Source organism: Octodon degus, unplaced genomic scaffold (genome assembly GCF_000260255.1).
Source record: "Octodon degus isolate 3935 unplaced genomic scaffold, OctDeg1.0 scaffold00002, whole genome shotgun sequence".
Taxonomy (NCBI): domain Eukaryota; kingdom Metazoa; phylum Chordata; class Mammalia; order Rodentia; family Octodontidae; genus Octodon; species Octodon degus.
The window spans coordinates 20940684-20954820 of NW_004524578.1; the positions used below are offsets into that span (position 1 = coordinate 20940684).

The window sequence follows — 14137 nt, forward strand, 5'->3', positions numbered from 1 at the left end:
ATTTGATTTGAAACTGTCTCATTGCTATCTGTTTATCAATAAAACTTTGAAAAAAAAAAAGACCTGATCTCCTAAAAAGGTCACATGCTCTGAGGTATGGGGTAGGATGGGGCAGGAATTCATCAATTCAGAATATAATTCAGCCTACAACAGCAGCAAAAGGTAAAATATTTAGAATACGATAAATGAAAATTTAATATTCAAAATGGGTTTTTAAAAACTGACATAAATGTGTAAGATCCATATCCAACATTGACTGTCAGGGCTACAACAAGGCCATCTGCCATCTGCTTGTCTCGCCAGGCAGACACAGCACTGAGCTGTCACTACCCATTTAGTCAGCGGAGCATGGGCTGGTGTTCCTTGGCCAAGTGCCCTCATGCTGTAAGCAACATGCTTAGCCATATTCAGTGGACCTGGGACTGATAATCAAAAAGTGAAGAGAGGACTTTAAATAAACACATGAAAAATGTGTCCCTGTGCAGCTGATACACAAGCTGATAACAACCAAGTCACTCATATGTACCTGGTGGTGGGGTCACACACTAAAGCTCTAGATGGCATGCCACTGGCACACTGCTAACTCTAGACTTCTGATGCAGGTGCAAAGAGCCAGCCTTGAGAAGTATGATAAATGGTGGGAATTAAAAAGCAGTGTGGGCAAAGTGAGTCACAGGTGTGAAACATCAGGAAACAACAGACATCTGGGGAGCAGTGCTAGGCCGGGGAGGAAGGAGCACAACAGTCCTAAAGAAGGCAGGTGTGGCAGCTGTTGGTGCTGAGAGATGAGTATGTGGCCGATGCCTAGGGTAGGAGAAAAACCGACATGACTTCCCCAATCTCAGGGCTGCAGCAATGTATGAGTGCCCCAGATAAATGGAGGAAGGACAGAATGGGCCCTGAAGAGCTGATATCCTGAGACTTTTAGAAAACGTCTTTCCTGAAGACCTTTTTGACAGAAAGCAAAGTAGAAAGATGATAGTTTCCAGAACACAACACTCTTTGCTGGCTGTCAGGTAAAGACACCCAGCATCATGTTAATTCAAAAGCCTGGGGTGCCCCCAAACCACAGGACACTTCCCCTTCACCTGTGGCCAAACCAGGAGCAGGTGAAACCACCTGTCTCCCTCCCAAACTCAGACATTGCTGTCAATTCCTTCCAGGTGTCATGCCCAGGATAGCCCGATGTGGATGGAGGCACAGAGGAACATGGGCAGTAAGTATCTTGGGCAGAGTAACAGAGCTGGCACCAGCTTTGCCAGCATACAAATGTGCAGCACTGCACCTTGGATCCTCTCCTCACACACCCTACTGTCAGCTCACACGCCCCAACACTTACACACCAGTGCCACCCACCTGCACTGTGGAACCTGTCACATTCCTGGCCACACCTGTACTCCAAAGAGATGCTTCCATCTACAGATACACAGACAATTCCTGCACATGCCCACAGACAACCCACTCACACAACCAACATACAGTACCTCTCTTGGCAGGTACTGCACACACACCCCATATACTTGGACACACACCAAACCTACACAACCACACATACACCACCATCCCTATGGACATGTACTGCCATGAGACCTGTATACACTCCCCCTTCTATGCACACCCTACAGATGCACATGCCCCCCACACCTCGCAGTCACATACTGTGGTCACGTCCCACATGACAAAAACTGGCCATTCCAGTCTCTTTCACCAAAAAGACCAGTGGGCTTCTGGTCATTTGAGATTTCCAATGGTAAGTTCAGACTTCCAAAATCAAATACTCATAACATCAGGGATTCTCCGGCCGCTCTGAGGGCTCATTCTGACCTTCAGTGGGTGGCAGGCACATTTGGCCTGGTCTCCATTAACTCTGGGAGTTCCCTAAAGCTGACTTTCTCACAGCTTGGTGTCCCTACCACACCCACAAATGCCACAGTTGCCTGTCAAATGTACACACCCCCAGGAACCCCTCCCTGTACACACATTCCAGGCCCCTGAAAGAGAGGTGGGAGCTGAGGGAATGGAGGGAGCTGCAAGGTTGAAGGAGGCAGCCAGCTGCCCAGTGCCAGCAGCAGTGACCCCTCTGGGGTATGACAGCTGGCTCCTCTCGCTGGCTCCCACAGAAGGAAGAAACACCTGGCTATGCCCTGAGGCCATGAAACATTCATCTCCCACAGCCAGATCCCCTTACTCTGTGCTCCTTCTGACTTGACCCTGGGCTGGCCTGGCCCGAGGGACTCTCCCAGAGGGTCAGACATGACGTTTGAGTCATGCCCTCTCTTCCTGCACACTTCCTCCCTCCTATCACTATCCAAGACCCATCCACCAGCCAGGCAGTCTCACCAGACTCATTCTGTGCCTTATCCTGGCCCCAAACTCAACTGTGAGCCCACTCTAACCAGAGCTGCAATGTGGAGGTCAAATATTTTACTGTCCTCTCCACTCAAGTTAAGGAAGTTAGGGCATTCTCAGTCCTTCGACCTTCACCACTACCCTCTTCCCCCAGCACCTGAACCCTAAAAGCCAGTCCCAGGCCCCTCCTCCAGAACTCAGACTAGAAACATGGGCTACTCATCCCTGGCCCCGTGGCGGTGAGGTGGGGAGTCCTAGGGGTCCCTCTGTACCGTAGTGGCTGGCTTGGGCTCTGGCCTTGCCCTTGGCTGGCTTCCAGACTAGGTCCTTCCATGAGTGCTTCTGGAGTTGCATCTTCTTCCGGGGCCTGCAGCCACCGAAGCTCCTCAGGTTGCAGGGCCTGGTACCAGGGTGGGGGTCCACCTTCGGGGGCCAGCACAGGACTGGCAGCCTCCTGATCAGTCCCACAGGCCCCTCTGACCCCCGGCCTCCCCACAGCCCCTGGGAGCTGCAGGAAGCGCTGCATTGGGCACCAGGTCCTGTGCCAGGGCTGGGACTGAGGTGGGCAGGGATCTGGGGCTGCCTGTGCCTGTCAACAGACTGCCTGGCCCTGAAACTCAGTAACCAGACACCAGCCAGGAGGGAGGCTCTGGTTTCCTCTTCAGTGCTCAGAGACAAGGCTGCAGGAGGGACAGAGGGCGGGGAATGGAGATCAAGCCGCCCCAATCTCCAGGCAGAGGACTGGGTCAGCAGAGCTGGCACAGAGGTAGGAATTCCCTTCACCTCCAATCACGCAGCCACAGCTGGACCTTGGCTTTCTCAGTACTGCTCCTCCTCTGAAACCTCACCTTCCTGCTCACTCTGGGCCTGAACATCTTGAGCTTCACCTGCCTTTCCAGGGACAGTTTTTGTGTTTGTTTTGAGATAGAGTTTCACTAAGTTATCCAGGCTGGACAAAAACTTGCCATCTTCCCACATCAACCTCCTAGCATGCTGGGATTACAGGTGTGCAATGTTTTTCTTTTTTCCAAGCTTTTGATTGTTTCTGCTTCCCCCCTACAGGTGCAATGACCCATCCTCTGACTGCTCTCACGCTCTTGGTCCACCTGCCCCATGGCTCTCTTCTGCCCCTGCCATGCCAGGCATGGTTGGCTTTATTCATTAGAGACCCTCAAGTCCCCACCCACAGCCATGTTCTTGCTCCTTTTTTTATGAGCAGAATATATTTATTGAGGAAAAGAAAGCTCCTGTCCAAGAGAGGGACAGGAAGGGGGCCCCGAGTGGGTAGTCCCCCGATGTCCTTGCTCCTTATAGCGTTACTACCAGGTGCTCTATGAAAATGAAAGGCTTTCTTCAGTTAAGTTCCCCTCTCCCAGAGCCTCACACATCTGCATCTATCCTCCTTTTCCTCCTCCCTCCAGCAGAGCTGGTCCTTCCTGCACCCACTTAAAGGTTTCCTCACATTTGTTGTGGTTTGTGTCTAGATGTCCCTCCAGAGTCTTATGCAGTCATGGGGGCTGGCTTCTAGAATTTTTCATTGATCCAAGGTCCAGTGGTGGGATTACAGGTGTTGAGCGCTACACACCTCCACCTTGGGGCAGGCAGCCTGCTTACAATATAAGGGAGAGGAAGAGGCTTGTTCACTCGTTCCTCCGTTTTTGCTCTTGTTGCTTTTGCTGCTTTCTGCCTCCATGAACTGCTGCACTCAGTCATGTACCATTCCGCCTTGGAGCCAGCCAAGTATGGACTGAAACCTCCCCAAAGTGAGAGCTAAATAAACCTTTCCTTCCTTAATTTTAAGCATCAGGTATTTTGTCTCAGCAACAAGAGAGAGAAAAGTAACTAAGACACCATCGCTCAGACATCTGCACCCCTTTCAGCCTCTCCCATGCTACTGGCTCCTTCCCACCAGCTAGTAAACATCCCCTGGGCTTTCCCATCTTAGTAACAATGGACAATAAGTATCTCCTTGAATAGATGATCTCCTTCAGCCTTCTTTTTCCTTTACAGTCAAATTTCTTTTATTTTTTATAATCTTTTATTTATTTGGTACAGGGTCTCACTATACAGCTTGGACTCATAGTGATCTTCCTGTCTCAGCTTCTCCAGTGCTGGGATTACAGGCATGTAATGCTGGGTTTTGGTGGCTAGCATGGCATGGGGGCCAGCATGGCATGCAGTACTGGGGATTGTACCCAGGGCCTTGCTCTTGCCAGGCAGGCACTTAGGCTGCCGAGTTAACACCCTGGCCCCTACAGTCAAATTTATTAAAAGAAAAATTCCATCCACAGTGTTTTATTTATTCACTTCTTATTTGCTCCTTCATTTACTTCACCCTGGCTTTAGATGCTGATTTGGAATTTAGGACTGGAGGATCATGATCTCTGCAATTTACACGGCTCAGTCAAAAATAGGGATAAAAGGTTAGAAAAGCAATCCAGGTAAATGTCAGTGATGGGTGAATGTAGGTGGATGACACATATGCATTCATTGCAGTTTTCAATTAATTTCTCTGAATGTTTAAAGTCATTCATAATAGAAAGTTGGGAGAAATTTGCCAGAGTTGATTTGCCAGAGTTGGTCTTCAAGGATGAGCTGGGCAGTGCACTGGGAAGTTGACCTTTTCATAACCAGTCATTTTGAATTCCCTTTTTTGTTTAACTTGACCTTAATGGGCACTGGTACTACTTGTTTCTTTGACATACCTTGCTTCTTGACATTCTATTTTATTTTCTTCCTTTTGGATCACATCTTCTCAGGTAACTTTCGACCTTGCCCTGGTCCTCTGGTTATCCCTAATGTTAGTGTCTGCTGGGTTCATACTTGTGTCCTGTCTGAACTCATTTTGTACATTCTCCTGGGCTTATCTTCCCTGTTCACTGTGGCTTTAGTTAACAAGCATATGTTAACAGCTCCCTCATCCCTCTTCTGAAATCTAAATCCTTATAATAACTGGAGACCTACGAGACGAGAACATCCTTCTGGTTAGTTTCACCATGCTCAAAGCTGCTCAACATAACATTCCTTAAAAATCAAAGAAAAACAACAACAACATTCCCCAAAATTGCCTGTAACATCTTTATTTCTAATTATACTGAACAGTACCCCCACACCTCCCTCACCACTGCCACACCATGCCAATTTGGGGGTGCTCTCAGAGCCAACCCATCCAGCGAGAGGGCCAGATAGTAGTCGACCAAAAGATCCAGGGGCCCTATTTATCTACTCCATCCTTGATTTGTCACAGTCTCTCACAGTCTCTCACCCCTCCCCACCCCCCCAAAATGCAAGTATCAAGTCAGGTCTGGGGTTTCCACCTCCTCAATATTATAATCCTTAACTACTCTGCCCCTCCTTGGTCTGGGTCACCATCCCTGCCTGTCGACTTCACAGCCCCATCACCCATCTCTTCATCTATTCAGCTCCTCCAATCTCTCAGGGTCTAGCCCATGATCCTTTTACATACAAACCTGACGTCAGTACCTGCTTAGAATCATTCAGTGGCCTGCCTACCCTCTTTTCTGGTCAGCCAAATGGCATGTGTGCACAGGCCACATCACAGAAATTCCTACAAACCTAGGGCTGGGCTCCCCATTCCTGCCTTAGGTTCACCAGTCCTCCTCTGTCCTCTGCCTGGAACACCCCTAGGCTTCCACTCTCCCTCCTCATCCCTCTCTGTACTGAGCTATCCCTGACTGCTTCACCCTGTGTCCCTTTAGAGGAACCGGAAGACAAGGACAGCCTCGAATTCACAGCTGTATTCCAAACTAGTGCGGGGCACCACAGGGCAGGCCTTTAATAAACACGAATAATCAGATCAAGGAAGAAAGAGTCAAAGGTGGGGGTAGGTTCATTAGGGTGGGGAGGATTGCAGGCCCAGGCTGGGACAGGGACGTGTGTGCGGATGGGTGGAGGAACGGACTCGGTAGGAATCCGTGGAGCCAGGCCTGGGCGCCGCCGCCTTGGATCCCAGCGTCACGCCCCGCCCTGCCGTGGGATCTGGGGGTGCTCTCAGAGTTAACCTACCCAGCGAGAAGGCCAGGCGGCAAACGACCCGAAGATTCGGGGACCCCGAGCCCAACCCCCACCCTGCAGGGCCCTGGGCGACAGGGGGCGCCGCGGCGGGGCCGGCGCTGTCCATGGTGCCCGCCGCCCGCGCTCACCGCTTGTAGTCGGAGGAAAAGATGCCGCCGCTCGCCGGGTCGTGGCCATACTCCGGCTCGCCCGGGCCGGCGGAGCCGCCCTTGTCCTCGCTGTAGGCGGGGGCTGCCGACATGGGGCGGCCGTGTCGCCCTGCGCGAGAAGCTCTGCGCTGTTCCAGGAGTCGCTGCGCGCGGATTCAGGCCCGGCTGAGCGCCGAGGTTCTTAAAGGCGCCGGCGCCCGGAGCGCACGCGTGCGGCTGGGGCGGGCGGGGACCCGCGGAGACGTCAGCCCCGCCCAGTTGCCCAGAAACCCCTTCCCTAGGACTGGTTCCAGCCCTGTAAAGGGACTTGGTGCCCCACCAGGTCTGGGAGCAAGGGGTGTGGGGCTCCAGCCCCAACCCAATCAGAGCACTTGGCCTGGGCGCGATGGCTACACAGCAGAGGGGAAGGGGCTGGATAACAGCACATCCGCAGAGCAGTCAAAGACGCGTTGGAGGATGCATAAATCTAGGCCCTACTGAGGCTGGCGTCCTACTGTTCAAATGGGAAACTGAGGGCTTCAGGGAGATGGAATTTAAGGCAGGGTGGTCCCAGAGCACCATGGAAGCCTTAGGGGGCTCTGGCAGAGAGGTGGGGGACAGGTTAGAGAGGACGACAAGCCTCCTAATGACACTTTGGAAACACTTTAATGATCTTCTCCAAAGACCCTCCTGCCCATCCAGAAGGGCCTTCGGTCAGCCTACTCCATAGTTAGGTCCAGGTCCACCAACTCCTGTGAAGGAAGAAAAAGAAATTCGGTCGTGCTGGGTGCGAAGTCAGAACGTCTTGCTAGTGGGATGCGTACTGATCAACTCAAAAGCCCGAGATTCAACAAGGCCTGAATGGATCAGAGCAAAACAGCCACCAGGGGTGGGGAGGTGTGGGATCCAATTGGTTTAGGGGAATGGAAGAGCTCTTTGGTTTGGCCCTGGGGACTGAATTTCAATCTGTGAAGTAGGATCCTTAAGTCTTCATGGCCAGAACTGCTGGGACTGACTGGAAATGAATGGGTAGGATCCAGCACACTGGACTTTGTAGGAAGGTTCTGTTTCAGCTAGGGTAATGATGAGGCTGCTCAGGAGCTGGCTTGCAGGTTGGCAAGCTGAAGGAAATGTCTGTGGCCAGCATCTACAAACTGGGGATTATCCAGAGGGGTTTTGGAGAGGCAGACCCTTGAGTGGACAGGCTGCATGGTTCTGGAGGTTTTGCATCAGGCAGGGCAAATGTCTTGAGTTAGAGAAGCGTGGCTGTGGCCGTAGTGGAGTGAGGTAGGCTGGGAAGACTTGGGTCTACAGGACAGTGCTGGTTAAGGGTATCTGTTAGCGGGGTGGGCTTCTGCAGGGCAGCACTCACCAAGCCAGGGCTCCTATCCAGGTCCAGCAGGTGCAGCGCAAAGTGCACACAGTTGTACCGCGTAGGATGATAAGCCGGGGGGTCCATCGCCATGGCCTCGCGCACACGGCGCTGCAGCCCAGCGTGGTCCACGCCACCGCGTCTCCGCAGCACACGCCATAGCTGGCGGGAGCGTTGCAGTGGCAGCTGCCCCTGTTTGCATACCACGCCTTCCGAAGACTCCAGAAACTGGCACTGTCCTTGGCCGCTGGGACACTTTCCTGTGGGGATCACCAGCAGACATGGATAGAGCCAACTGGGATGCTGGGCCCGGTGATCCCCACCCCTTCAGACCACTGTCCGTGTTTCCTCACATCTCGGTAGCTGCTTAAGCACCCTGCTTGTCTGAGGACCTAGGTATTTAGCCTAGTGTAACTCACCCACCAGCGGGCACTGGGAGCCTCACCCTCAAAGTGGATGATCTCTCCATGGCCACAGTACACACCCACGTGGGCTCCGCACCAGCGTCCTGCAGGAGTCAGTAGCCTGAACAGGAAGAGGTCTCCAGGCTCAGGCTTGCTTGCCTCCAACTCTATAGCCTCAAAGTGCTGACCAAGGAAGGCCTCAGAGAGGAAGAACTTTATGGTGCTGACTGCTCCGGTCAGGGTCTGAAGGAGAGAGGGAACAGACTACAAGGCATCGGCACAGGCTAGGATGAGGGAGGAGCTCCGTTCTCTTTTCATTACAGCTCAGAGAGGTCCCAAGTCCCCACACCTGTCTCCCTGTCCTCAAGGGACTCCAGAGGCCTAGATATCACAAATGTATCCTGCCTTGAGGCACCCCTGAAAGCCCCTCATATCCAGCAATTGGAATCTCCTTGCCATGCACCCCACTGCCAGGTCCCCATCCCCAGTCATCTCCCATCTTGCCTCTTCTGGAACCAACACTGGGCCTGGGTGGCAGCTGGTACCTGAGTTGAGCATAAGACCTGAGATGACAGAAAACCTGGGTGAGGTTGGGACCCAGGCCAGGCCCTTCCTCTCACATCCAGCAACTTTGGCAGCAAACATCAAGCCTGCAAGATGGCTACAGTATCCCCATTTTTAGGATCCAAAAAGTGAGGCTCGTTTTAAGGATTGGAAAAGTGAGGCCCTTGCCAGTGTGTATACAGCTTAGGTATTGTCATGCTAGCTTAGTTTTCTTACGTCATTACAGGGACTGGAGGGCTTTGAGGATCTAGGAGCAGGGTTCTCACAGCCAGGGAAAGGAGGTGGAGGTAGGGCCTACTGGGCCACTGAGCCCTACCATGATGACAGAAAGTTGGGGAGTGACAAGGGTCCCACAACTCAGGTCCCTGAGGATTTTTGTGTAAGAGGAGAGGGTTGACTCTTGCAGACCTGACTTGGGTGGGAAGGACTCAAGTACGAGTGAGGAGTTTCTCAAGACCACACTGTAAAATGCCAACAACTGTGTGGCTGTCTTCCTTCACCCTCCTAGCCCCAGCTCAGTGTCCTCTACTTTTGTCTGAGTCTTATTTTCTGACAGAGAGCTGTGGAAGATTCAGGTAACCAATTCATCCCATTCTGTCTGTGACTTTCCATGTTTCCATACTGAAAGTCTTGCTTCTGGGAACCTAGCAACACTTGGATGTTACTTGTCTGAGGCTCAGGTCTCCCCCTTTCCACATCCCTTGACCTCAGAAGGCAGCAGGGGCGACCCATCACATGAGCAGCTCTTTGATCTTAGGTCATTCTCTCCTACCAACTACCACATAGGGAGGGTGCCTTTCTTCCTGCTGCCATCTCTCCACATCCCACTGGGTGAAGCAGGGTCTCATCTGTGGAAGAGAGAGACCACCCTTGCTCTGCTGAGGCATCAGGCACCCAGATGACAAAACAAGATGAGCTGAGGACTGCCACTCCAAATACCTGGGAGGTGAAGCTCATCTAGGGAAGGAGAAAGAGGGAAAAAAAATTAAAAAACAGCCATCACACCTGGTCTCCTGCCTATGCCCTCCCTGCTCTGACCCTGCATTATATCGGTGGACTGTTAGCATGGCGGCACCTGATTGTACATTTGTGTACCCACAGTCTGCACAGGAACACTGTCACAGGCTGAGAGACTTAGTCTGGGCTATGCTACCTCTTCATATGGGACATCAAACAAGTCACTTTCTCTTTCTGGGCCCCAACTTCCTCATCTGTGAACTGGAGACAAGGTCAGAGGACAGCATCACATGACCTACGTGATGCTGTAATAGCTCTTTGTGAACTGGATGAGGCAAGAGGGCAGGTTTGTTGATCTACAGTCTGTTCCTGAGCATGCAGATTTGGGTACCAAGAGGAGGGGTGGGGAGAACACATCCTTCTCAGCTCAGTGGAGAAGAACAATGAGCCCTCAGAGGCTGGTGGCCTCCCTCTGACCCCTGCCTGAGAGCTCAAAGGGAATCACCCAGCTGGAAAGGCCCAGGGGAGCAGAGCCCCACCCTGACTCTCCCTCTGAAAGTTCCCAGTGGGGGTGGGTAGACAGGCACCTTGGCCACTGTGAGCTGGGCCTCAAGACTTCGAGTCAAGATGCCCCTTTAGGCCATTTATAAAAGGAGAAAAAATATCATTGCTGCAGTATAGCATATTAGTTTACTTCTCTATTTCAAGTATATATTCATGGGAAATATTAAAGAATATTCTATGTTGGAAAAACATACCACCTCATGTCACTGCCAGTGACTGCTAATACCCCACTTAACCCTGACTGTAGTGGCCGTGAAGGAAATACTGCTGTTAGCATCCTCATTTTACAGATCGGGAAAACGGTTTGAGAACATTGCTAAGGCTACAAGTGAGTAGGTGGCAGGACCAGGATTCAAGCTGAGGTAGACTGGCTCCTTAGCCACCACACATGATGGCCGATCTCACAGGGCTGCCACTCTAGAAGTGCTGACCCCTGCAGGAACATTCACCTTTCATTTGGCTTTCATTTAGCTAAACCACTGTTTCCTTTCTAATAAAGAAAGGGAGCAAGGTCCGGGAGCTGTTAGAGCCTAGGCGTTAGTGTCCCAGTCTTGTAGTCCCTAGCTGACAGCAGCCCATCCCACTGGGGGTCTCTGCCTGGGAACATGAATCTCCTTCATAAAGAGAAGAGGGCCCACTTCCAGGTCCCCATCCCCAACCATCTCCTCCCTCACCTTGACTAAGACTTTCAGGAGAACAGAGTAATAGGGGTGCAAGGCAGTTTCTGTGGGATCCAGGGCCCAATGCTTTCCAGGCAGGGCCCTGCAGGACCTCATCCCAGTAGGGTCCTCTCCATGTCCCTTGGGGGACCTTGGTGGCAGCTCTTGGCCATGATCTGACTTGATATTCCATCCTCCTCCCTCACCCCTCAGCCTAGCCCTGGACAAAAGGTGAAAAAGCAAGGCTTTGAGGTTAGGGAACCCATCCCACACACACCCCCCCCTTCAGCCAGAGCTCCCTCCTGGTGTAGAGGCGGCAGTGCACCTACCTACTTTGACCCTCTTTCCTCCTGGGGGCTGTGACCACACTTGAATCTGAGCCCCAGCCCCAACAACTCACCTTGTAGTAGCCACAATCCACACCTTGGGAGATGTTCTTCTGTGGCCAGAGCAAGGAAAGCAAGCTGTCTGTCCCTCTGGCAGGTAAAAGGGCCAAGCAGGAAGTCCTAGGGCCCTGTTCTAGGCATCACTGCCCAAGCTAGTCTGGCGGCTGCACTCCTCCCTAGCAGGGCAGGGGTCCAGGTGGGTAACTGGTGCCCTCTTTTCCCCATCCTGGTGCACCCAACCCAGACTTTCTCTCAGCACTACTCTTCAGCCTTCTTTGGCTTCCAGGTGCTCGGACACCTCCCTGACACCGTACTGCGGTTAGTACAGTATGCAACTTCAGTCCTCTAAATCTACTGAGCTTTGTTTTATGGATTAATGTATATTCACTGCCCCTCTCCTAGTGCTTAATTTGAAGTCTATCTGATAATATGCACACCATTTGCATCCGTCTCTTCCCACTCATTTATTTTCAACCTATTTATGTCTATTTGTTTTTGAGACAGGATCTCACTCTGTTGCCCAGGTTAGTTTGGGACCTTTGAACTCAAGTGATCCTCCTACTTCAGCCTCCCAAGTGCCTGAGACTATAAACAGTTTATGCCTTAGTTAGAATATAATTGAGTCTTGCATTTTTACATTTGTTCTGGCATTCTCTGCCTTTTAGTCAGATTGTTTAGAACATAAATATGTAGTATAATAATTGATAGTGCTAGATTTAGGGCTACCATTATTTATTTTCTGTTTTTCCCTTCAGGTTTTTGGTCCTTTGTTCTCCTGTTTTTGTCTCTTTTTTGATATATAATAATTCAATTTTAATTATCTATTGATATTTAACTATACTCTATTTATTAGTGGTTTCTCTTGGGCTTATAACTAACTCTTCACAGTCAACTTACAGATAATAATGTATAATATACATAAAGTGCAGAAGCCTTGTGACAAAATAGGTCCATTTACAATCATCCCCTACCCATCTTCTATGCTAAATTTGTCATATGTATTGTGATATATATACATCTGATATATAACACAAAATGTTATTTTTGCTTTAAATTGGCCTGTGTTTTAAAGTGAGAAAGTAGTCTTTTATATTTACCTAAATATTTACTATTCCAATCCTATTCACTAATTTTGGAAGGTTGAAAATTTTCTCTAGCCTAGTGTGGGGGCACACATAACTCCAGAGGCTGAGGCAGGAGGATCCTGTGAACTTGAGTCCAACCTTCGCTACATAGTGAATTCAAGGCCCGCTTGACCTACACAGTGAGACCTTGCCTCAAAAAATAGATAATAAACAAAATAAAATTTTCTCTGATGCCATTTCCCCTTAGAAAATTTTCCTTTGGAATTTCTGTGGTACAGATTAGCTGATGATAAATTCTATTTTCTCTTATCAGGAAATATCTTTCTTTTATCTTCATCCTATTAGACATATAATTCTGAATTAATATTCTTTTTCTGACTTCTTAAAGGTTTTTCTCCAGTCATGTCTGAATTTCATAGTTCCAGGTAAGAAGTAACTCAAATTGTTGGTCTCCATCCGTGTATTATCTTTTTTTTTTTTAATTTTATTCATTCATTTATATGTGTGTGTGGCCAGCTCAGCCCACCAGGGGGTGGGGCTGGCTGGCATGTGGTGCTGGGGGATTGAACCGTGGTCCCTGTGCTCTGCCAAGCTTGTTCTAAGTAGGTGCTTTAGACCACTGAGCCATCTCACCAGCCCCCGTGTATTATCTTTGGCTGCTTCCAAGGTATTCTCTTTATCTTGGCTAGCCATAGCTCTCTACCATTCAGGTACATCCCCAGGAGTTTTCAAACAGAATCTCATTAAATTTCCAAGACTGATCTTAAAATTGCAATCTTCTGCCTCCTCCATGCACCCTCACGCCCAGCTTCTTAAACTCACATAGCAAGGTCTTAATCCCCCATGCAGTAGATGGGGCCTAGAGAGGTGACTGAATCACAGAGACAAACTTCATCAACAGGTCAACCAATTGAAGAGTTTATAACTGACAGTATGCAGAACGGGGGTCCCAATTGAAGGCAGTAGGTCACTGGAGTGTAACTAGAAGGGGGTGTCTTTTCCTTGACCCTCCTCCACCTGTTTTCTATCAAGTGAGCAGCTTTCCTCTGCCACATGCTTCCAGCTGACTATGGACTGAAACCTCTGAAACCATCGGCCAAAATAAACCTTTTCTCTCTTGTTTTTCTTTTCTTTCTTTTTAAGTATTGAGGACTAAACCCCAGGAACACTAAACTACATCCTTAGCTTGTTTCATTTTTAAAAAAATTTCAAGACAAGTAGTTTTCACTGAGATGTGTAGGCTGGCCTTGAATTTCCTCCTCCTCCTCCTTCCTCCCTCCTCCCCCTCCCCCTTCTCCTCCTCCTCCTTCTTCTCAGGACCTTGTGCTTGCCAGGCAGGCGCTTAAGCCACTGAGCTACTCCCCAGCTTGGCCTTGGACTTTTGACCCTCCTGCTCTGCCTCCTAGGTAGCTGGGGTTATAGGCATGTGCTACATGCCCAACTTTAAAGAGTTTCTCAGGTATTTTGTAACAGCCATGGAAATATGACTAACACTAAAAATCGGTGAGAGTGAGATCACTGCTGTGATGATACTTGACAGTGTGGTGCAGAAACCTTTAGAATCAGGGGCCGGGGAGATGGCTCAGTGGAATAAGTGCTTCCCTGGCAAGCACAAGGGCCTGAGTTCAATCCCC

General features: G+C 50.2%; 1 protein-coding gene across 3 annotated transcripts in view; it reads right to left on the reverse strand.

Moving 5' to 3' along the window:
- Ap3b2 (adaptor related protein complex 3 beta 2 subunit) overlaps positions 1-6628 on the reverse strand; it is a 29284-nt gene extending 22656 nt beyond the window's left edge. The window contains exon 1 of one of the 3 annotated variants that reach the window (XM_004623332.2): positions 6513-6628. In XM_004623332.2, the coding sequence (XP_004623389.1) occupies positions 6513-6625 (113 nt within the window). In that variant the 5' untranslated portion in view covers positions 6626-6628. Of the gene's footprint in view, positions 1-1675; positions 1763-2621; positions 2792-6512 lie in introns of those variants that run through there. The other 2 variants (XM_023712815.1, XM_023712820.1) reach the window with 2 other exon arrangements.
- Positions 6629-14137: the final 7509 nt, after the last annotated feature.